The 24100-nt window shown below is 48.1% G+C and overlaps 1 protein-coding gene across 2 annotated transcripts in view; it reads left to right on the forward strand.

The window, feature by feature from the left end:
* Positions 1-23709, forward strand: part of LOC308671572 (hexokinase-2-like) — a 44970-nt gene extending 21261 nt beyond the window's left edge. For both annotated transcript variants that reach the window (XM_081333844.1, XM_081333843.1), the window contains exons 3-18: positions 4707-4855; positions 6191-6310; positions 7391-7486; positions 8834-8933; positions 9143-9326; positions 10423-10578; positions 11673-11906; positions 13620-13924; positions 14686-14834; positions 17008-17127; positions 17783-17878; positions 18099-18198; positions 18985-19168; positions 19511-19666; positions 20849-21082; positions 21685-23709. In XM_081333844.1, the coding sequence (XP_081189970.1) occupies positions 4707-4855; positions 6191-6310; positions 7391-7486; positions 8834-8933; positions 9143-9326; positions 10423-10578; positions 11673-11906; positions 13620-13924; positions 14686-14834; positions 17008-17127; positions 17783-17878; positions 18099-18198; positions 18985-19168; positions 19511-19666; positions 20849-21082; positions 21685-21829 (2528 nt within the window). In that variant the 3' untranslated portion in view covers positions 21830-23709. The remainder of the gene's footprint in view (positions 1-4706; positions 4856-6190; positions 6311-7390; positions 7487-8833; positions 8934-9142; positions 9327-10422; positions 10579-11672; positions 11907-13619; positions 13925-14685; positions 14835-17007; positions 17128-17782; positions 17879-18098; positions 18199-18984; positions 19169-19510; positions 19667-20848; positions 21083-21684) is intronic.
* The last annotated feature ends 391 nt before the right edge of the window (positions 23710-24100 follow it).

Below are 24100 nucleotides of genomic sequence, written 5' to 3' on the forward strand. Positions count from 1 at the left end.
AAAGGGAGGAAGGAAATGTTGTAAAGGCATGGAAGATCCCTCTTCCCTTGGAAGGTTTGACACCTGAACCTTAATTGATCCGGGACTGACCAAATGGACTGAGGGGAGGGGGTTTCACTCGGGGACACTTTAAAAGTATCAATCTGTAACACAGTTTTCAGATCCTGTCTAGATTTTCCACTGACAATCATGTTTTAGTAAAAGTTCCTTTTAGGACAATTCTGTCTTCAAGAGTTCTTCTTTCCTAAGACGTGGATTGGGGTGGGTCCTGACAGCTCTCTTGAATGTAGAAGTTCAATTCTTCCTGATATCAAATGTTTTTTAGAGCATGTTAACTGCCAAGCAGGGATTTGACTACTTCAAATCGTTAAAGAATATTTCTTAAGCTTTGGGATCTTTCCTATAGAAATGGGCCTCTAAAGATGAAGATCGACTTTTCTAAATTCTGTAACTTATGGTGTAGTATATTTCTGGAGTAGTTTTCACCCGTTTGAAAGCCACCTGGGAGACTTGACTCTGTATGGTTTATTGGCCATGTGTTTTTGTTTTTCCCATTACAACATGAATAGAATAGAATAGAATAGCACTGGAAGGGACCTTGGAGGTTTTCTAGTCCAGCCCCCTGCTCAAGCAGGAGAACCTATACCGTCTCACACAGGTGACTGTCTAGTCTCTTCTTAAAAATCTGCAGTGATGGGAGCACCCACGATTTCTGAAGGCAACTTCTGTTCCACTGGTTAATTGTTCTAACTGTCAGGAAGTTTCTCCTTAATTCCAGGTTGCTTCTCTCCTTGATCAATTTCCAACCATTGTTTCTTGCCCTGCCCTCTGATCTTTGGAGAATAGTTTGACCCCCTCTTCTTTGTGGCAGCCCCTCAAATACTGGAATACTTCTATCATACCTCCCCTATTTCTTCTTTTCTTTTGACTAGCCAAACGCAAGTCCCACAGCCCTTCTTCGTATGTTTTAGTCTCCAGGCCTTTGATCATTTTAGTTGCTCTTCTCTGAATTTTTTCCAAACTCACAACATCTTTTTTATGATATGATGACCAAAATTAGTTGCAGTATTCCAGGTGTGGTCTTACTAGCATATTATAAAGTGGTACTAATACTTCGTGTGGTCTGGATTCCTTGCCTCTGTTTATACAATCCAGGATTGTATTAGCTTTTTTGGCTGCTGCTGCACGCTGCTGGCTCATAGTTAAGTGATCGTCCACTAGGACTCCAAGGTCCCTCTCACAGTTGCTGTTTTTTGAGCTCTTTTCTAGGCCCTGCGTGGTCCAACAGGCTCACCAACGGCATAGATGTGATAATCAAACTGACGGAAAGAAGGTGGGATGCCCAATGCCTTCATTTGGTAGGAAAAATAGAAGGAATGTAGGAGTAGGAAGACTACTTTCTGCAGCGGAACCTGCAACAAAGGTCTGAATGACAGAGGCTAGACAGGAGTCAACAGCAGGATGCAACTGCAAAGCAATTTCAGCCAGAAATCTTCACAGGGAGAAATTCTCCCCCATGAAACAGACTATCTCAGAAGGAGCTGGAGCCTCCTGGTCTGGGGGTGTTTAAGCCGAGGGTGGATGGCCATCTATCAGGAATAGCCTCCCGCCTGGGCAAGGCTTTAGCTCGATTATCTTGATGGGCCCTTCCAACTCTTACATTCTGAGATTTTGTGACTTCATTCCTAGTCCCCAATCCTCCTCCTCCTCCTCCTCCTCCTCCTCTTCCTCCATCATCTTCTGGAATGGACGGAATCCTTCTAAAATGCCTGGTAGGAAAGCAACCAACAGGTTCCCTCTACCTTCCTCCATTAGTTTGTAGCCATCAAGACTCCCAGCTCCCTGACTTTGGCTGACTGCCTGAATGTTCCTAATGTCACCTGATTACATTTTGGGAGCAATCAGTTCCAAGGAGCTGCTCCTGCTCCTGCTCCTGCTCCTCCTCCTCCATCAGGCAGAGATGCCTTCCAGCTGGTTGTCCTTTCAGAAGACCTGTTCCTTTTTTAAATTACTTTATAATATAAAATACAAAAAGAAAAAAAGAAAATAGTGGGAAAACATGGGAGGGAGAAGGGAAGGCAAAGGAAAGAAAGAAAGAAAGAAAAGGCACTGACTTCCAGGTCCCTTTGGTGCAGTAGAATATCTCAGCTTTTTACTTTTACATAGTAATATAAACTAGCCATTTCTATAACAACAAACCTATCTAACACACCTAACATCAAAAACATCACCAAAAAAGCACAACAAAGAATGTTGCCAACTCAGAGAGCTCAGACTGCCCAAGGAGCTGCTGAGACAGTTGGACAGAGGAATTACTGGGCCTGTCATTTGCTCCTCTATAACTGTCTGGTTTGGCACAGCGACCAAGCAAGACAGACACAGACTTCAACGGATAGTTAGAACTGCAAAAAGACAATTGCTACCGCCCTGCCTTCCATCGAGGACCTGCATGCTGCAGGGGTCAGAAAGAGGGCTGTGAAAATATCTGCAGACCCCTCACATCCTGGACATGGACTGCTTCAATTCGTCCCCTCAGGTTGATAGCCGTCCTCCAGTAACTGAGTGGCTGTCCCAGAGGGCAGGGGGTCGACTTATTCTCCAAAGGACAAGAAGCTCATTAAGCAGAGATCCAACCTGGAACTGAGGAGAAATTTCTTGATATTGAGTGGAACAGAAGTTGCCTCCAGAAGCTGTGGGTGCTCCATCCCTGGGGGCTTTCAAGAGAAGATTGTCCAAGCAGGGGGTTGGACTAGAAGACTTTCAAGGTTTCTTCCAACCCTATGATTCTAAGTTATAAGTTGCTAGCTAAAACATGATCTTTTTCCATAGCATCTTTCAGACACAGATATTAATTTGTGAGTTCATTAGAAGACCTCCAAGACCCCTCCCAACTCTATTCTATTCAATACGTTCAATGTAGAACATTTTGATTCTTTCTGTATTTGTGTTCTTCTTTATTTGTAAATTTTAGTTCCCTCTAGTGTCCAATTTTTTAAATCTTATTTTTTTTAACCAAAATCGAAATCATTTTCCCAAGAGAAAATTCTTTCAGGAATAGAATAGAATAGAACAGAACAGAGCTGAAAGGGACCTTGGAGGTCTTCTAGTCCAGCCCCTTGCTCAAGCAGGAGACCATATCATACAAGCAACTGTCCAGTCTCTTCTTAAAAACCTCCACTAATGGAGCGCCCACGATTTCTGGAGGCAAGCTGTTCCACTGGTTAATTGTCCTCACTGTCAGGAAGTTTCTCCTTAGTTCCAGGTTGCTTCTCTCTTTGGTCAGTTTCCAACCATTGTTTCTTGTCCTGCCCTCAGGTGCTTTGGAGAATAGTTTAATGCCCTCTTCTTTGTGGCAGCCCCTCAGATACTAGAATACTGCTATCACGTCGCCCCTGTTTCTCTTTTCTTTAGACAAGCCAAACCCAAATCCCGCAGCCGTTCTTCATATGTTTTAGTCTCCAGGCCTTTGATCATCTTAGTTGTTCTTCTCTGAACTTTTTCCAAGGTCCCAACATCTTTTTTGTGATGTGGTGACCAGAATTGGCTGCAATATTCCAGGTGTGGTCTCACTAGGCTTTTATAAAGGAGTAATAATACCTCACGTGATCTTGATTCTGTGCCTCTGTTCATTCAACCCAGGATTGTATTAGCTTTTTTGGCTACTGCTGCTCACTGCTGGCTCATGATCAAGTGATCGTCCACTAGGACTACAAAGTCCCTCTCACAGTTACTGTTTTTGAGCCAGGTCTCGCCCAATCTGTACTTATATCTTTGATTTTTTTTCCTGCCTAAATGTAAAACTTTGCTTTTCTCCACATTGAAACTCATTTTGTTGGATAGGGCCCATTGTTCAAGTTTGTCAAGATCTTTTTGGATTCTGGGTTTGTCTTCTGAGGTGTTGGCTACTCCCGCCGGTTTGGTGTCATCTGCAAATTTGATGAGTTCCCCTTCTATTCCCTAATCTAAGTCATTGATGAAGATATTGAAGAGTATTGGACCTAAGACGGAGCCTTGTGGTACCCCACAGCTTATTTCTCTCCATGTGGATGTAGTGCCATTGAGGACTACTCCTTGAGTATGGTTTGTTAGCCAGCTACAGATCCATCTGGTGGTGATGTTGTCTATTCCACCTTTTTCTAGCTTGCCAAGGGATAGGTTGTGGTCTACTTTATCAAATGCCTTACTGAAATCTAAGTATGCTATGTTGCATGAGTTTTAGAAATAACCTGTTTGCTTACAAGGTACCCTTTTTCAAACCACTTTTAAGAATATGGGAGGAGGTGTACTTTTATATACCTAGGTGAGGTATATTATTATTTTTTCTGTTGAGGGCCATGCTTGGCCACATGCCAGAAAGGATGTGTTGATCAGTGGTAATTAAGCTTGGTAGAAGCACCCAGAGTGATGCCCTGGGCATCTCCCCTGTGCAAGGTCCTGCATCTCTGTGGTCAGTGTGCCTGGGTGCCCCTAGCTGGGCATCCTGGATGTCCCTCTAGCCAAAGTCTCCTCTTCAGGGTGGGGGGCTGCAGGATGAGGTGCTTAGTTACAGCTTTCCCTGAGGATTATCAGCCGTGTGTATCTTTGAAGAGCTCATACTGTAGTTGTTTTGTTTTTTGAATCCCGCATGCATATATGAATGAAATGGCCTCCATCTCTCTCTTTTTCTTCTCTCCCCACCCCACCCCACCCCCCTCAACTTCGAACAGAGGAAGGTGAGTTCTTGGCATTGGAAATTGGTGGTGCAAATTTCCGAGTGCTAAGAGTCAAAGTTGCAGATAACGGCACCAAGAAGGTTGAGATGGAAAATCAGATCTATGATATTCCGGAAGAACTGAAGAGAGGCTGTGGGACACAGGTGAGTCCCGTAGTTTCTCTCTCTCTGATTTCAACTACCTCCCTCTACCTCCTACTCCAGCTACTGGGGCAGAGAACCTCTGGGTTCTATGGAAAATTAAACGAATATGCTCTTTACGTGGGCTCTCCCAAGTGCTCCCAAAGTGGGTGTCTTGCTTGTTTTTTTGGCCACTCTGAGTGGCAAAAAGTGGTTCTTGTTGCTTTTGAGTGTCTGTAAAGTTCCCCATCTCAAAAGGGCTCTAAGACATGGATATGCAGAGTAGAGTCCTACTATGAAACATGTAGTTCCACTTTTACTTATTTATTTTACCTATGTTGTAGAATGTAGCTATTTACACAATATTGAAGGCCACACCATAAAAAAATATAAACAGTACAGTGACACTTACAGAGCAGTACAGATCAAAATCGAAACCCCAGTAATATTCAGTGGAACGATTTCTAAATCAAGACCCAAGAAAGCCTGATTGCAAATGTGAACTTTGAACGTCTAATGGAGAAGAAGGCTGGTGTGTTTCCTTTGGTTGCAAATGAGGTAACCGGATTGGGGTGAATCCAAGATTGGCCTTAAAACTGTTTCATTACCAAATTGTGTAACCTCATCAGTACTCAAAGGGACGCGGTGGCTCAGTGGGCTAGGACGCTGAGCTTGTCGATCAGAAGGTCGGCAGTTTGGCGGGTCAAGTCCCGAGTGCCGCGTAGCAGAGTGAGCGCCTGTTACTCATCCCAGCTTCTGCCAACCTAGCAGTTCGAAAGCACGAAAAAACGCAAGTAGAAAAATAGGGACCACTACGGTGGGAAGGTAACAGCGTTCTGTGCGCCTTTGGCGTCTAGTCATGCCGGCCACATGACCACGGAGACGTCCTCGGACGAGCGCTGGCTCTTCGGCTTTGAAACAGAGATGAGCCCCTAGAGATGAGCCCCTAGAGTCGGAAACGACTAGCACGCACGTGCGGGGGAACCTTTACCTTTACATCAGTACTAGATGGGAGTCGGTTAGAGCAAGCCCTACTCCCTTCTAGTACTCATGATGTCACCTAGTTTGGTAATGAAATGTGTGCAAGAAAACAACCAGCTTAGAGAGCACCAAGGACCCCTTATTCCAACCCTTATTCCAACCCTGAGCTACAAATATTCTTTTAGCTCTAGATTTTGGGGGGATACAGTTCAAGTCTCTGATGTTGGAGATAGCACATAAATGTTGCTTGCATTTTGATTTTGATGTAGTTGTGATGCCTTAGCTGTACATGGATTTGAGTAAAGGCTTTGGCACATCTAGACAAACCAGAACTATTTGGTGATTGGATTTCCTAAAGATCTGTTTCTGCTTCTTCAGCTCTTTGATTACATTGCTGACTGTTTGGCTAACTTCATGGAGCAGCTGCAGATAAAGAACAGGAAGCTGCCATTAGGCTTTACCTTCTCCTTTCCCTGCCACCAGACCAAACTGGACGAGGTAAGCAAGATTTCTGCTCCTGGGACACTGAGTCAAACCTTTCCCCACATGCCTCCAACCCTGCCAGCATCTTTTCCTGCCGGGCCCTCCTGAGGTTCGTGTCCTCTCGTGCCCGGCCTGTGAATGGAAGAGGCCTAATCCATCCTTAGCGGTCCTGGCATGAAAGTGGTGCTTCCCCCTTTAAGCTGACATTCAGAGCATCGGCCAGGTGAGTAAAATCCATTATGCTGGAGCGCCTCTCACATCAGAGGCAAAGTGGGGGGAGGGCAGAAATGGGTGAGATTGGGAGGGGATCCTTATGGTTGGTGGGGACTGAGGTGGGCATGGCCCCTCACTGGAGCTCCCTGATCAGTCTCCCCTTCCACCACCGGGCAATGGGTTGTGCCAGGGATCTGTCGGGGTGGTGCAATATGCCAGGCTGACCAGACAGCTGTTCCCTCGGGGTGCTGTAGACCCAACAGGTGGAGCGCAAAGCTGAAAGCGCGTAATGGAGGAGTGCTGGAAACGGCCCCTTCCCAAGCGCCCCCCCGGGGGCATTTGGAGTGTGGAGCCTGCCTAGGAAAGGGAGGAAAGTCGCTGCTTGGCATTCACCCCCTTGGAGATGCCAGGCTTTGCGATGGACAACGGCAGAAAGGGGTGCAGGAGGAGGGATGGAGGAAGGAGATGCCAGACTCAGGACCATTTAAAAGTGGGAACAATTCTTTTTCTCACTTTTTTTTTAAATTCTGCCCAATCTGCAGAGTCTGAGTGACATTCAACAGAATGAATGTGCAGAATAAAAATAAAAGGAAATATTTAATAAAGACTCCTGAATGTCCACCAGAAACATTCAGTCACGGTTTAAACCATGGTTTAAATAACAGCTCCTCCTCCAGATACGTGGACTTCAGCTCCCAGGATCCCCGGTGTAGATTTCTCGATGGTACCTGCACAGGTTGAGGAGTTCTGGGAATTGAAGTCCGCACTTCTCGGATGGGGGTATCCTGTCAGAGCAAATTCTTCTAGGGCCTGGAGAGCAGAACCCCCGTAACGTAGTCAGGTTAAGATTAATTTCTTGTCGCTTTACCTTTTTCTCATCAGAGCTTCTTGGATACGTGGACCAAAGGTTTCAAGTGCAGTGGCGTGGAAGGGAAGGACGTGGTTTCTCTGTTACGGAAAGCTATAAAGAAGCGAGGGGTAATTAAACCTCATCTTTTCCCAGCTTGAGGTTCCAGGGAGGCATTAGATTTCCCTGAGGATCTATCACAGGCTCACTGGTGCTGCTGGAATACTCCCATAGTCGATCAGTGTGGTTGCACGTTTTCTGTAAAATTGTTTGAAAAAGTTTGTGAAACCCTTTCATGCAGTGACAACAGCCCACCAAAAAATGTTTCTGTACGCACCACGAAGAAACGATGCATTCACTCCAACCCTTCCAGCTCTCGGAGCCCCCCCTCGCTGCCTTGGGCAAGTCCAGGCCGGAGGGCCAGGTGGTGCCCAGTGGAAATATTGGTCTGGCCTGGCCTGGTCAGCAAAGTGGACTGGAAGACAGCAGGCTGGGCAGCTAGAGAGCTGCGGCTGCAGAATAGGGTCAGATGGTGCAAGTAAAATTCTAAAGTTCTCTGCTCTACTGAAGCTGCTCTTTCTGCCTGAGATCAACATTTGTGTCTGTGTAAATATGAAAAAAAGAAAGAAAGAGTTGAGACCCTGAAGCAAATTAGGAAATACAGAAAAACAGAGCTGGAAGGGACCTTGGAGGTCTTCTAGTCCAACCCCCTGCTCAAGTAGGAGACCCTATACCATTTCAGATAGGGTTGGTCTAATCCCCTCTTTAAAAACTCCAGTGATGGAGCACCCACAACCTCTGGAGGAAATCCATTCCATTGGTTGATTGTTCTCACTGTCAGAAAATTTCTCCTTAGTTCCAGGTTGCTTCTCTCCTTGATTAGTTTCCACCCATTGCTTCTTTTGTCCTGCCTTCTGGTGCTTTGAAGAATAGGTTGACTCCATCTTCCTTGTGGCAACCCCTCAAATACTGGAACAGTGGCTATCCTGTGGCCCCTGGTCCTCCTTTTCACTAGACTAGCCGTGCCCAACAGCCCCAAACCCTGGAAAAGAGGGGAGGTACCCGTAAAATGTGCCGTTTGCATGTAGATTGCGGAGGTGGCTTGGGGCCTGCAAGGGGACCGGCATCGACTGCATGCAGTGGGGTGGCAGGAGAGCAGGGAGCTTTTTCTGCAATAGCAGCGGTAGCTGCCCTGTGCTTCAAGCAGGGGAAGGCCCCTGGAAGTGGCTAGGAGGGAGGGAAGCTGCTGCTTGGAGGGAAGAGCGGGGTCCATCCACAGCAAGTACCACGGATTCCTTGTTCGTGGCTGCTTCACCATCAAATCCCAGCACAAAACAAACTGGGTCTGTCCCACCTTCTGCTGCCCCTGCTTCCAAGGCCTGGGAGGAGGAGCCTTGGGTGTCAACTGGATTGTGTAGAGTTGTTGAGCCAACTGGGACTCTCACTCACTGCTTCCTTTCCCAATTTCTGCATTACAGGACTTTGAAATTGATGTTATAGCTGTGGTGAATGACACTGTTGGGACAATGATGACCTGTGGCTATGACGACCACAACTGTGAAGTTGGACTTATTGTTGGTAAGGGAGTCATTTGGGCATAAGATGGGCAAGCATTGACATTGTCTGTGCCAACCGAGAAGCAGAAACAAATGTTGGCCCCATCAGATTGCTCCCCCTCCCCCTTAGACTTTGCAGCTCACGGTGATGAGAGCTTCTTTGCAGCCCATCACTCCGCCCTGGAGCCTTCTCTGTTTCTGCCTTGCCTCTCTCTCCCCGCCCCTTCCTAGGCTCTGGGTCAAATGCTTGCTACATGGAGGATATGCGCCATATAGAGACAGTGGAAGGCGACGAGGGCCGCATGTGCATCAACATAGAGTGGGGAGCCTTTGGAGATGATGGATCCCTCAAGGATATCCGGACAGAGTTTGACCAAGAGATTGACATGGGCTCCCTGAATCCTGGCAAGCAGCTGTAAGTGGAACGTCTCCCCCTGGGTGGCTTTGCTGTTGCCTTCTGGGCAAGGCTAGTTTCTCTCCAGGCTCCTGGCCCAGAGGCCAGAAGTGGCTCTAGTCTTGCCCAGAGTCAGAGAGCATTCAGCGATACCATCGTCTTCATCATCGTCATCATCATCAAGTTGGAAGGGACCTAGAAGGTCTTCTAGTCCAATCCCCTACTCAGGCAGGAGACCATTTCAGACTAATAGTTGTCCAATCTCTTCTTAAAAACTTCCAACTTCTGGAGGCAGGTTGTCCCATTGGTTGATTGTCCCCACTGTCAGGAAGTTTCTCCTTAGTTCTAGGTTGCTTCTCTCTTTGATCAGTTTCCAACCATTGGTTCTTGTCCTGCCTTCTGGTACTTTCGAGAATACGTTGGCTCCCTCTTCTTTGTGGCAACCCCTGAGATATTGGAACACTGCTATCATGTCACCCCTCGCCCTTCTCTTCATTAAACTAGACATACCCAATTCCAGCAACCGTACCTTATATATTTTAGCCTCCAGTCCCCCGATCATTCTTGTTGCTCTTCTCTGCATCTTTCTAGAGTCTCAACATCTTTTTTTACCTCGTGGGGCCAAAACTGGATGCAGTATTCCAAGTGTGGCCTTATCAAGGCATTGTAAAATGGTATTAACACTTCACGTGGGGCTCTGCTGAGTCGGCAGCTCTTCCAGTCCGAGGAGGCCAGTTAGATCAGGCCTTGGGGTTTTCCAGGTCCAAACTGGACTTCTGAGGCTGAAGGACTCCTTGCAGAAGGAAGGGCATGGAGGATCCGTTTCCATTCTGCAACTCCCAGTTTCCTTGTGGAAATGTAATTCAGAGGAATGTGGGAGATCACATGTATGACTGTGTCTTCCCAGAATGTGACCACTTTAGGATAGCATAGGAAGATTTGTTTTATGACACATTGTTTTCATTGCATTTCCTTCAAGATGATGATTTACTCATTAATTTTCCACACCTGTGCAATGGGGTCCACTGTGTGTGAAATGACATGTTTTGTTGAGCAATCCATAATCTGAAATCTATCTTTGATCTACTAATCTTGCTCCTTCTCTCCCATGTTGCAGGTTTGAGAAGATGATCGGTGGGCTGTATATGGGTGAGCTGGTCAGGCTCATCCTGGTGAAGATGGCCAAGGAGAAGCTTCTCTTCAACGGGAGAGTCCCTGACAACTTGAGGAAGAAGGGCTGCTTTGAGACCAAATACGTGTCTGCCATCGAAAAGTGAGTGGTGGGTCAGGGCTGGGAGCACTTCGGCCTTTCAGGAATTTGTTACACAGGGAAGAGCCGGGACTGGTCGCAGGTGCACCTTGGAGGACCCAGAGAAAGCTCCGAATGAAATGATGCTGAGACCGTTAGGCTTTCTGGCTCTGGAGTCCGCCACCCTCCATTGAAAGAAAGACATTCTTGTATAGAATAGAATAGAATCCTCAATTGGCCAAGTGTGATTGGACACCCAAGGAATTTTTCTCCGGTGCATAAGCTCTCAGTGTACATACAAGCAACAAGTGACAAATCACGATCCTAATCATAAGATACAAGCATCACAAATCAGAACGTACAGCACTCAGTGATAATGATAGGATACTAGATAAGAATAGATGTATATAGGAAGCTTGTCTGCTCCTCTTGTATTGCACCTTTCTCCTAGCAGCATTTTAATTGTGATCTGCACAAACCCGCATTTTGATTAGGTTCTGCTGGGCGGGTCCAGCACAAGGGGGAGGTTTGGACCTCGGCCTGTTCAGACAAAGCAGGCATGCAGAGGGACAATGCGGTATAGCAGCTTAGGTGATGGGCTAAGAGCTAGTTTCCCCTGAAGATCCTTTGGGATTAAGCCAATGGCTCCTCAGGCCAGCCTACCTTACAGGGTTGTTGTAGAGAAAACGAGGAGGAAGGAGTGCTGGGTAAGCCTTCCTGGAATTCCTAAATGAAGGCTGGAATAGAGACCGGGCAAATAACTAAACTGCTAGGAACCCTCTGAGCCTGACGTGCCGAGGACCCGCTTGCTTGGAAAAGGAGGTGCAGACCGATGACCCTTCCAGGGGTTAGCAGGGACCTTGGAGATTTCTAGCCTGTCCCTGCCCAGGGCAGGAATCCTCCAGCCACCCTGGCAAGTGGCTGTCTAGCTTGGCAACCGAGCGGTGCTGAAAATGGCACGAGGGAGAGAAGGCCCTGGGGGGACAGGGGGGGGGCTGGGCTGCAGGATTTGGCCACCCCAGAGAGGATTTGGGCAGAGATGGAGGCAGGCAGAGCACCAGGGAAGGGTGGTGTGCTGCTGGCAAGGACTTAGCCTCATTCCTTCCCCGAACTTGCAGGGAGAAAGAAGGCATCTCAAAGGCCCGCACCATCTTGGACCAGCTGGGCCTGGAGCCTTCCTACGAGGACTGTGTGGCCACCCAGCGAGTCTGCGAGATTGTCTCCACCCGCTCGGCAAACCTTTGTGGGGCTGCTCTGGTCGCTGTGCTCCACCGCCTGAAGGAGAACCGGGGGGTCGACTGGCTGCGCACCACCATCGGGGTGGATGGCAGCATCTACAAAAAGCACCCTCAGTAAGTGGCTCTGGAGACCCGGCAGGAGAGGTTCTGAGTGGGCCTCCGTTTGAGGTCCAGAGGCATTCTTAAGGGGAGAGGAAGGTGGGCGCTTTACTTTGTGCCAGCCAAATTCCTTCCTTCCTTTCTCCTCCCTCCCTCCAAAAAAGGGAATCACCGACGGATTTGGGCACCACATGTGCAATTAGTTTTAAAGTTTAAAAGGTTTAATTAATTGGACTGAGTACCCCTTAGTTGCCTGCCAAAGTTTCTTTTCGCACGTTAGGCAAGTTACAGATAGCCCTCTGGTTAGGATGGCAGTTGGAACTTCCATCATTAACCGTTTGGCCACTTGAGCACCTTGCTTAGTGTTGGCCATCCCAGCAGCCCTGGTTGTTCTCAAAATTTCAGGACCGCGTGGGTTATTAAGTGAGGGCTTCAAGTGAACAGGACAGGGGAAGGGGTAGGCCAAGAAGTGCAGGGGAGGGCCACAGCGGGTGGATGCGTGTAGGCACGGAGTGCCGGTGGGTGTGCCGGTGCCACGGCCAGGCAAGAAAACCGGAGGAGGCTGCTGGTTTTCCCACTGACTTGGCTTGTGGGAAGCTGGCAGTGAAAATTGCAAATGGTGATCGTGTGACCCCGGGGAGGCTGCAACCATCACAACTTTGCAGAGGGGTCATACGAGTCCCCCCATTCAGCAGCACCGCAACTCTGAATCGTTGCTGAATGAGCGCCAGGCAAGGATTAACGAGTAATTCAGAAAGGCAATTCAGTTTCCAAAAGGGGTAGTTGGTGGAGACATTTTAAAAGTATTAGTCCACTGCTGTTGGCCCTCATAATTGTTTACTATCTGGATCTCTCTTATGGTTTGCGACCTGGTGTGATTCTGTTGTTTGGGCAATGCTTGTGATGGAAAAGTGTTGTGTAGACAAAGAAGTTGCCAGTTTGTGGTCCTTCTGAAAGTATCTGGCCATGTGGGTTTCTTTTGCCATCACTGCCCTTGCTGCCAAAGGCAGGATGATGCCAGGGTCCCTGGGAAATTCTCTGCCTTGGGGAGGGCCTGCCTGCTTCGGACTCACTAGTTCCATGCCTGAGTTGGGAGAGTGTTACGGGTAGGAGCAGCCCATGTAATTACATGCAGAAATAGACCGTGTGGATGTCACAATCTCCGGTAAGCTTAGGGACCGCAGGACCTGCTGTTTTCAGTCTGACAGAGAAGGTGACCAGGGCCTCTCGGCAGCCTCACCCTGGAGCCTTTCAAGGTGCTGTGGAAGAGGAGGGGTGACTGGAAGGCAGAGGCTTGCAGGGTTGCTCTGGTCTGGATTGGGGGCAGCTAACGGCCCCCTGTTAGACAGGCTGTTTTACTTAGGTCAACTGGGCAAACTGGGCCGGAAGACCCAGGAGGAGAAGAGAAAAATTGGCCTGGGCCAGAATTCCACAGTCCTCCTTTGGCGACTGGCTTTGAGTTGCTGGGCTGGGCTTAGCCTCTCAGCTGTGTGTCCCGCTCGCTTGCTGAAGCAGGTGGAGTGAAAGGGCCTTCCGGGCATTGCTGCAGAGAGGTGGCCGCCTGCTTTTAAACATGCGTGTGCAAGATTGTCAAGGGTGTCTCTGAGCAGCTGCTGTCTTAGCGGCACAACCCTATCAAAATCTTTCCCTTCGCACCAGCTGGTAGCAAAGACAGATTTCTGCAGGGTGTTCTGAAACAGTCTTCTGCTCCATCTTTGTCCCACATAGTTTTGCCCGCCGCCTTCACAAAGTGGTACGTCGCCTCCTGTCTGGCCACGAAATCCGATTTGTCCGGTCAGAAGATGGAAGCGGCAAGGGAGCTGCCATGGTGACAGCGGTGGCATATCGGCTGGCTGCCCAGCACGAGGCCCGCCAGGAGATCCTCCGCCCTCTCCGACTGAGCCACCAGCAGTTGCTGGAGGTGAAGAGGAGGATGCAGCAAGAGATGAAGTTGGGCCTGGCCCAGGAGACGCACGCCAAGGCCGCGGTCAAGATGTTGCCCTCCTATGTGTGTGCCACTCCGGATGGGACAGGTAAGGAGGCCTAGAGAGGCCCAGTGGGCTGGAGCAGGGCATAATTTCATAATCTCCAGATGCCCATGTAGTAAATCACAAAAAACCCCACCCAAACCAAGTTCATCCTGATGCCTGTGCAGGGCTGTTGGAATGCTGGTGACCCAGTTGGACCAGTGTGAAGGCAGCCCTAGGGTGTTCCCTCTGTTCCCTCTCTCAACGTGGCTTCCTGGATGTCTGCTGTTGCTGGAAATTTTCTTGTGAATTGTGTCCTTGGAACAGATTTATTTATTCCCTCCAAGGATCCCCTGGGGCAGTCCCCCACATTGGCCTCTGCTGAAGCCTGCGTCTGCCTCTGCCTTGCTTGGTGGCCCTTTGTACCGGAGGAAGATGGTTTTCTCACTTGCCCTCTAAATGCTTTTGCATATGATCTGGAACAGACTGCCCAGTGGGGCCCCTCTTGCGAGCATTCACAGATGCTTTTTTCTTGAAATCCACCCCCCCACACTGGTGCCTTCCAGATGTATCGTTCCCACTAACATCACCATGCCATCCTCTTTGAGAGTTTTGCCATGTGCTGCTGTCAATGCATCTGGAGGGCATCACTGAAGAACAACAACTAAGGATTTCATTGGTCTCCTCCTCCTTTACCACCACCACCACCACCTCCATCATTGGGGTAACTTCTGGGGCTTTGCAGAACGAGGCATAGAAGTTCTGATGTTTTGGTATACCTGGTTGAAGCAGTGGTGTTTGTAAAAGGAACTGGTTTTTGGTTTCAGAAAAAGGAGACTTCCTGGCCTTGGACCTGGGGGGCACCAACTTCCGTGTGCTTCTGGTGCGCATACGAAATGGGATGCGGCGCAGCGTGGAGATGCACAACAAGATCTACACAATTTCAGAAGATATTATGCAAGGAACAGGAGAGGAGGTAAGTGATCCTTGGAAGAGTGGACGGAGAAGTCATAGCAAGTTCAGCGAGGCCTCCCTGGCAGCTAAAAGGTGCCCTGGCATTTTGGCTTAAGGGCCTCTGGAACAGCTATCAGGCACTAGGAGAAGCAGCCCTACTGCCAGGTGAAAGCTATTATGAAAGTCAAGCAGATAGTTCTTAATCTTTGGTTGTTTAACTAATATTCAAAATTATCATGGCCTCAGAGAAGGTGCTTTACGACCGATGAAGCTCTTCCTGAGTGTTGCAAACGGTTGTAAAACATTTTCCCTGTGGTCACATGATTGGATGAAATTCAGTTGTGAGGTGAAGTAAGTAAGGTTTTGCTTAGGCAAGAAAAGCCAAATGCACAGGTACAGAGTAGGTGAAACCTGGCTCATTAGCAGTAGCTGTCAGAGGTCTTGGAGACCTAGTGGACAATGACTTAAATGTGAGCCAGCAATGTGCTGTAGCTGCCGAAAAGGCCAATGCAGTCCTAGGCTGCATTACCAGATAGAATCAAGATCACAAGAAGTGCTAGTACCACTTTATGAAACCTTGGTAAGACCACACCTGGAATACTGCATCCAGCTTTGGTCACTATATTATAAAAAAGATGTTGAGAATCTGGCAAGAGTGCAGAAAAGAGTGGCAAAGATGATTAGACCTAGAGGCTAAAACATACAAAGAAGGGTTCCAGGAATTGGGTATGTCTATAGTGAAAAGGACCAGGGGAGGCATGATAGGTATGCACTAATATGAGGGGCTGACCCAAAGAAGAGGGGGGTCAACCTATTCTCCAAAGCACCTGAAGGCAGGACAAGAAGCAACGAATGGAAACTAATCATGGAGAGAAGCAACTTGGAACTAAAGAGAAATTTCCTGACACTGGGAACAATTAACCAGTGGAACAACCTGCTGCCAGAAGCTGTGAACGTTCCAACACTGGAAGTTTTTAAGAAGAGACTGAACAGCCACTTGTCTGAAATTGTATAGGGTTTCCAGCCTGAGCAGGGGGTTGGACTAGAAGACCTCTAAGGTCCTTTCCAATTCCGTTATTCTGTTAAAAGGCTTCCAGTCCTGTTTTACCCCTGCCATGCAGGGTTTCTTCTGGAAAATGCAACCTTCCTTCCCTTGTGGAGGCTGTCCGGGGAATTTGGGGGTTGAAGTCCATCCAATTTAAAGTTGGCACGTTTGAGAAGCATTGTTCTAGAGCAGGGGTGGGCAACCTTGGCTGTTTTATGACTCGTGGACTTCAACTCCCAGAATTCCTGAGCCAACCATGCTGAGGGGAAAAGGAGAGGTTTCCAAGCTGAGCCGTGCTGGCTCAGGAATTCTGGGAGCTGAAGTCCACGAGTCATAAAAGAGCCAAGGTTGCCCACCCCTGCTCTAGAACAATGCCTGGGAGACGGCTTTGGCTGCAGGTCTTTGTCCCAGAAGCAACAGCCCGGACCTTTTTCACAGCCATTTGGTTATACAGGGGTGGAAATATTTTAGGACAGGGGGAGCTGATGATGCTCTGCCTTTCTGCATAACAGCTGTTCTATTCTACGGCGAGAGGAACTTTATCCCACGCAAAAGGAAGTAACCCACAGCTGGAAATGTGACTGGGATGCCTTTTTCACCCTGTCTCCATCCTCAAGTTAGGGAAGCTACAATGACAAGAGGAGCATTTTAGTGTGAATATCCAGGCCACTTCCACTTGCCACGTTTGGATGACCATGGGACCCTTTTGGTAGGGCTGGCCCTAGAGGCACTGACTGGGTTTCCGTAAGGAAAAGAAGCATTCCAGCATCCCTTCCGGCTGGCAGAAGGTTGGGAAGCAGTGGCTGGCAGGCTCTGTTAACACCTCAGGCGATCCAGGTGAAATGGGCTCTTGGCCTGCTGGACTTTGGCTCCTGTCCAGCCAGCCTGCATGGGCAGTGGGCCTGGGAAGGAGGGGATCCTCAGCCTTCGAGGTTTGGGTATGCTGTGTTGGAGGAAGCCAGATTTGGAGGTGTGTCCTGTAGTTTTAGATACGAAGATGGGAACTGCAGGGTCCCTTCCAGAGGTCCTTCAGTCCTCTTGGCTCAGGCCTGCTCCCCTCCCCTCCTCCTCCCAAGGGGACGGGGCATTCCGGCTGGCAGTGCCAGGTGCAACTCAGGTTCGCAGCTCCACCCCTTGTTTCTCCCTGCAGCTCTTCGATCACATCGTTAATTGCATTTCGGACTTCCTGGAGTACATGGGGATGAAGGGCGCTTCACTCCCCCTAGGATTTACCTTCTCTTTCCCTTGTCAGCAAAACAGACTTGATGAGGTACACCTTCTCCTGCTGCTTTCAAATTGTCTCTGTGTGTATGTGGTTTGTGTGTGTGTGTGTGTGCTGCTAAGCTTGTGGGCAGCTCCGATGACAAACAGCACCAGGCAGCCCAAAGGTATCAAGTTGGGTTAAAAAGCAATGAAAGCAAAAGGTACCTATAATGTTAGAATTGGTCAAGAGACCACCAGGAAGGTTAGTCATTTAATTGATTCAGACACCTGCCCCCCTCCCCCGCCCGAGGGACTGAGAAACCGATGGGCAGTCCAAGGGCTGTTGGAATAAGCCTTTTTTCATAGCTTTCCTAAAACCAGCCAGGAAGGAGCCATGTTGAGAAGGCCCCGGGATGGTGGTTGCTGTTTGGTGTGTATTTCAGTACAGTGTTAACCCTGCAAGATGGCTTGATCAATTGGCCATGAGACAAACCTTGGATTCCTGAGGGTAGTTGAAGTAGCTGATGGAAGCAAGGAAGGAGATCTAGAAGCGCATAACTTTGCTTTGTTTGCTTATTAAACTTGTAGCTGTTGAGAGCATCTGCATGTTTAAAAATAAGCTGGATAGGTTTTTGCTGGTCACTTAACCTGAGGCCGCACAGAGAAGTTGTTACGGGTTGATTCTGAGGTGGGAGCTGATTTCTGCACTCCTTTCCTCTCAGGGAATCCTCCTGCAGTGGACCAAGGGATTCAGCGCTTCTGGTTGTGAAGGAGAAAATGTTGTGGGGCTGCTGAAGGAAGCCATCCTCAGAAGGAAGGTATATCTCTGAAATAGGTATTTCTAATTGCAAAATCGATCCATTCTGGAGAGAAACACTTGGCCTGAAACAAAACCAAAGGAGCGATATTTGGAATATGCTTAATGTGGACTGAGGTTGACTAATTTTGATTTCTAATTCCTTTTTTACACTGGGGTGGTTTCCTGTTCCCTCGTAGAAAAGACTGCAGGCCGAAACCCTTTTTCTTTCTTCTCCTTAGGAGTTTGAACTGGATGTGGTAGCTTTGGTGAACGACACAGTGGGCACCATGATGAGTTGTGGGTATGAAGACCCTCTTTGTGAAGTGGGACTTATTGTTGGTAAGCACCCAGCCTCGCTTATTAAAGCAGCGATGTAATTGATGGAGGGGATTCTGCCCTCTTCCACCCCAAGAACATCATCCCTGGCCCACCTTCTTCACGAATGAAGCCAACCAGCTGGAGATATATTGTCTCCTTCTGTTGGGATGAAGGGGGCTGCAGGCGAGAAGCGGAGTAGTGCTCAGCCCTCCTGTTGTTGCGGGTGATGCTCAGCCCCACTCTGGCTCCTGAATCCAGAGCTTTGTTGGCTTCATTAGTTTCATTTGTTGGCTTCTTATTTAGCAACTTAATGATAATCAAATTAATATACAAAACAATAAAACAAAATCCAACTCTCAGAACTTTGTGGTACATTTGCCTGGTGGAAGTTAGGCTGAAGATGCTGTCCCAGGAGTCTTCTGTCCTGTTTTGTTTCCTTCCTCCCAGGACTTGTAGACTCAACCATGTGGTTGGGATGTGTTGTGTGCTTCATACAACAACAACAATTAAAGATCCTATATTGGATCTTATGTCAGTAACCCAGAGTTTGGGCGTTTCTTGCAGTACCCGGTCTTTCCAGCTTGCCTGTCCGTGGCATCGGAGGGCAGCGGCTCGGTTTCTTGCTGAGCTGCTGTACCTCTGCAGTTGACCTCTGTAGCAACAGGAGTTTTTGTTGCTGTCGTTCTCGGTGATGGAGTCACATGCTTGATCCTTTGGTCCATGTCACTTTTTCTACCTTCTGCCTCTTCATCAAAAAGTGGAAGCTGTTTCTTTGGCCTTTAAAACCCTCTCCTGTTGCTTTCCCAGGAACTGGCACCAATGCCTGCTACATGGAGGAGCTGAGAAATGTGGAGCTGGTGGCTGGGGACAAAGGCAGGATGTGTGTCAATATGGAGTGGGGGGCCTTTGGGGACAACGGCTGTTTGGAGGCGTTCTGGACAGAGTTTGATGCCATTGTGGACGAGAATTCCCTCAACCCTGGGAAGCAACGGTGGGTGAACTTGGGGAAGCTCTTCATGGGCCTTTGTTTTCCTCCAGGTTTAGCAGGCACAGAGGAGTGTGTGATTAATGGGATCCACTATCCCTGATCTACCTGCACCCATCCTTGCTGGATTCCGCAACCTGCCTATATTCTAATGAAATGGGATTGGTTCCACATTTGGGGGGGGGACCCAGCCATTGTCAGAGCATGTTATGCAAACAGGGTCCTAGTCTAGACTATAATGTAGTTTATTTAGCTGGGCATTATTTGTTGCTGAGCAGTAATGAGATTTAGCATGTGGGTTAGTTTCCTTGAGTGTTCACAACCTTATTCTCCCTCCCAACGTTTCAGATTTGAGAAGATGATCAGTGGGATGTACCTGGGAGAAATTGTCCGCAATATCCTGATCAATTTCACCAAGCGAGGACTGCTCTTCCGTGGGAGAATCTCTGAACGGCTAAAGACCAAGGGGATCTTTAAAACCAAGTTCCTGTCTCAAATTGAGAGGTGAGATCAGGTCAGATCTGAACAGGATCTGGGGCCAGAATCTCCACTGACCACAAGCAGAGAAGAGGGAGGCAGAAATGGCTGTCTGCATCTTCCCCTTCTTGGACCTTCCTTGGGCTCTCCTGGAAGGCCCAAATTCTTGTTTATTAATTATGGGACAAGCAAAAAGATAGTTCAGCTTCTTCCTTCAGAATGACTACTGCCTCCTAGTGGCCAGGTTTACTTCCCCTTCTGTAGCCTTTCCCAATCACCATAACATCTGACCCAGCCAAGTTGGAGAAGGTTGCTGCGGTATTTCCATGGGAGCAGTTGTATTCTGGTCCTAAAGTTGAAGTGGAAATGTAGCAGAGCCTTAGCTCTGTATGTTATGTAGTATTTGCATCATGCAATGAACACGCATAATTCTTATTGCTGTTTTCTTCCAATGTGAGATGGAAAAGATAGTGTGATTTTCCTTTGCTACATATTCTTTGTGTAAGGCAAACCTGCAAGAAGTACATATATAACCTCTCACAGACATGCATTACAAGAGCATTAATTGGATTATTTTCTGTGAAAAGTCATAACAGGTAGAAGCCCATAACAGTTCTTTGAAAGAAGGACAGGTGAATCTGCAATAAAATATTCTGGGTTGCCAAGTTGCTGAACTTTCCGATTCATCATAAATGAACTGGGAAGTAACTGAAGATTGTTCTTATCTCAGTCGCCCCTTGGAATTTCCATTGGGCTCCATTTTAGATAGAAGTTCAGAACGTGTTTGCATTCCAGCGCTAATTGAAGCCAGGGCAAGAGAGGGTCTTTCTGAAGCTAATACTTGTTTTGTGTCAGAATGATGATGGGGGCATTACCAGCCCCACCAAGTAGGCCAGAACAGGGAAGCTAAAGCCACTTTTATTGAGATGGACTATAATAACAGAATGCAAGTCTGATTGTGCTGGGCCATCTCCCGCTTCTTCCATTCCTGTGAATTAGGGAGGAGTTTGAGCCCCTTCCAAATGTTCTCTTGCTGAACTGGACTAGTGTGTTCAGCCTCTTACCTAGCTGGCGATTCCTGCCTATCTCCATCAAGGTTGTCATCCTTGCTTGCTACATCAGGCCAGGCCCATTCCAGCAGAATGGACAAGACCCGCCTTTCCTCCCCACCCAATTCCTAAGCCTGTGTGCCCCATCTTGTGCCCCCAGTGATTGCCTGGCGCTGCTTCAGGTCCGGCACATCCTCCAGGACCTTGGGCTGAAGAGCACATGTGACGACAGCATCATTGTGAAGGAGGTGTGCACTGTGATCGCTCAACGTGCCGCTCAGCTGTGTGGGGCAGGAGTGGCCGCAGTGGTGGACAAGATCCGAGAGAATCGAGATTTGGATTTCCTTAAGATCACCGTCGGTGTGGATGGAACCCTCTACAAACTCCATCCTCAGTAAGTTTCTCTGCTTGGCCTGGGAAGAGGAGGTTTGAGGCCCTAAAGCAGCGTTTCGGCATCTTTAAGACGCGTAGACCAATTTCCCAGCCAGCATTTGTTCAGTTCTGAGAATACTGGCTGGGGAATTCTGGGAGTTGAAGTCCACGCTTCTTAAAGTTGCCAAGGTTGAGCAATACTGACCTAAAATAACAACTGCATGAGATGGAAGGTAGAAAGGGGAGGGAGGTTAAAATAGATCTAGGGGGCTTTCTGCCACACAAATTGGTCCCAGCGTCTTCTGCCATTTGCACGGAGGCGTCTTTCACATTTTTGCAAGCACAACGTAGCTTGATGTATCATTTTGTAGCGTGATTGCACCACAACAAGAGGTGCAGTTATTGGATCTCTATTTCCTCAAATATTTGAGAATAAATCTCTTAAAGCAGACCCAGAAATAATTTGTAGAAACAGTTAAAAACTGAGGAACACTGGCATGTTTGTTGCAAGGCCAAGAAAGACAAATGAAAGCGAAAAAGGCCCAAGGGCAGAGGGAAACGAGATGAGGGAGAGAGAAAAAAGTCAGATGACTGTCATCCTGTCCCTTTCTGCTCTCTCTGCAGCTTCTCTAAGGTGATGCATGAAACCGTGAAGCAGCTTTCGCCCAAGTGTGAGGTGACCTTCCTTCAGTCCGAGGACGGCAGCGGGAAGGGGGCGGCCCTTATCACTGCGGTGGCATGTCGGATGCGGGATGCTGGCCAGCACTGAGAGGGCCCCCCGAACACCCAGGCGTGACTGCTGCTCCCTCCCTGCCCAGTTTCCAGACCACTCCGGGCAGAATCCTTGTGTCTTCCAAAATTGTTCCTAGTGGACCCCATCTGGGCTGGGTCCTTTGCACATAGATAAGGAGCCTCCCTGTAGGATAAGGGCTGCTTCTTCCAGCCAATCTCCAATGGCTGTTCAGTGTCTTTCACCATTGCTGATCACCCCGTGTCCATGTCACATCTGAAGTGCCTGGCCCTGAGCTAGGCCCAGACCAGAGCATAGCAGAAGCACACCCATTTCCACTAAAGTCAATGAATCTACTTACAACTTAAACATTTTTAGTAGGATAGCAAGTGTTGGTATTAGGAGAGCAGGGATGTTCTGCAATCATGATTCTTGAGGTAAGCTCCGGGGATTTGAGTGAGCCGACATCACAGGAGGCCGAGAAGCTGCCTGCTCATCTCCCCTTGGAGAGGCTGCATTTCCATCCAGAGTTGGTGCGGCCAAGCGTCAGTGGCCTGGCTGCTCTTTTCTGCTGGAAACAAATCCCACCCCCATCAATCTGAAGGGTCCTTCTAAAGGACTGTTGTGACCCCATCTGAGAGGGAGGGAGACTCCCTGGGCGTTTGAGAATCCCCATCTCCATTTTCCCTCACAGCTTGAAAACCAGCTTCTTAGTTCTCTAGCTGGAGATACGTTGGGGAGGGGAGGGGGAAAGGGCACAGAGGGAGGTTTACAGCAAGTTTTCTGTCCAAAAATTCTCAAGAGGGGAGTACTTTAGAAATTACCCCTCTGCAAGTTGAAAACGGGGCTGGGAAGGAAAAGGCCCCTTTCCAAGACTGCTCCATGAAACCTGAAAATGAGGACACCAGGCGGAGATCCCATCATGCTGGCTAATTGTGGGCCTTGCAGTTGTGCTCTGGGAGCACCTGAGCCGTTGCAAACCACAAGCCCATCAGCTGCAGAAGAGGCCCTGGATATGGTCCCTGGGGTGCCGCTTTCTCAGCCAATCCAGTCAGTTTACAGCCTCTCTGAATCTGCTTTCTTGAGTTTTCACCTCTGCCAGGTTTGGGGCTACACAACCCCCTGGGTCCTTCTGTGGGGGAAAGGGAAGCCCCTTCATCACCTGTTTCTTGCATTTTGAAGTTTTGCGTTTTGAAGTGTTGAGGGCCAAGGTGTGGAAACCGTTGGCTTCTGAGGGAGGCCGCTGCAGGGAAGCAGCCTCCGAAAAGCCAGGCGGGCAGCTGGGATGGCAGACTCCCTTCCTGGCTTTCCACAGCCTCCTACAAGTGACAAGCTCACCTTCTAGTTCTGAATCCAACCAGGGGGAAAAACTGCTTTCCTCACAGACCACGAGTGGCAAAGAGCTCCTTTTATGGCAGAAGGCCTAGTTCACAGGAGTCAACCTTTGCCTGTGACATCCATTGCATTTTGGTCGGTACATTTGGTCGTTTTGAAAAGAAATTATTTCTTCTATTTTTTATCTCTTGTGTGTATATATATATATATATATTTATAGCTTGGATAACTGAAATAGAAATGTTCAAGAAAATGTTCCATTTAAAAATACACATCCTATTCTTTTAAGCATTTAAAATGATTGACTATTTTAGGAAAGCTTCAATCTTGCAATAAAGAGGAACCACTCCAAACAGCCTGTGTGAAAAAGACCAAATGAAAATTTGTGTTGGGACAAATATTAAATTTTATCTATTTTTATGAAGGAAGAACAAAATGAATAATCCAATTCCAAACCTTTTTGTGGAGGCTTGACTGCAAACAATACCTGTCTACTGAAATAATTGAAAACAAATAATATTTGATGTACTGTAATTCCATGCATATATTTTTCTCTGGAATTAACATTATGAGATTGGCAAGAATGTAGAAATGCCTTGTATTTTCTTAGTAGTGTGCTTGGTTTAGTGAACAGCACCATGTGCTTAATAAGATTGTTAACTGGAAAGAAAGAAAATAATTAGAATTTTGTCAGATTTGGGTTTGGTGTGTGTGTGTGTGGGGGTGTTGCAGGGAGGCTCCAGGCCAGGCTTGGGAAGAGGGCGATGGTAGAGCCCTGAGCTGAGACATAATAATAGACCTCTGACTCTCACAGTTTTACATTATAATCGTGTTTCCCCGAAAGTAAGCCCCAGCTGATTTTTGGGGGTGGGCCTAATATAAGACGCCCTCCCGAAAGTAAGCTCTACTTAAGGGCTTGCATAGACAGCCTGCTGCCGATTCCATCTGGTTTCACCATAGACACAACGGGGGGGG

The sequence above is a fragment of the Vipera berus genome (genome assembly GCF_964194415.1).
Source record: "Vipera berus genome assembly, chromosome: 8".
Lineage (NCBI taxonomy): Eukaryota > Metazoa > Chordata > Lepidosauria > Squamata > Viperidae > Vipera > Vipera berus.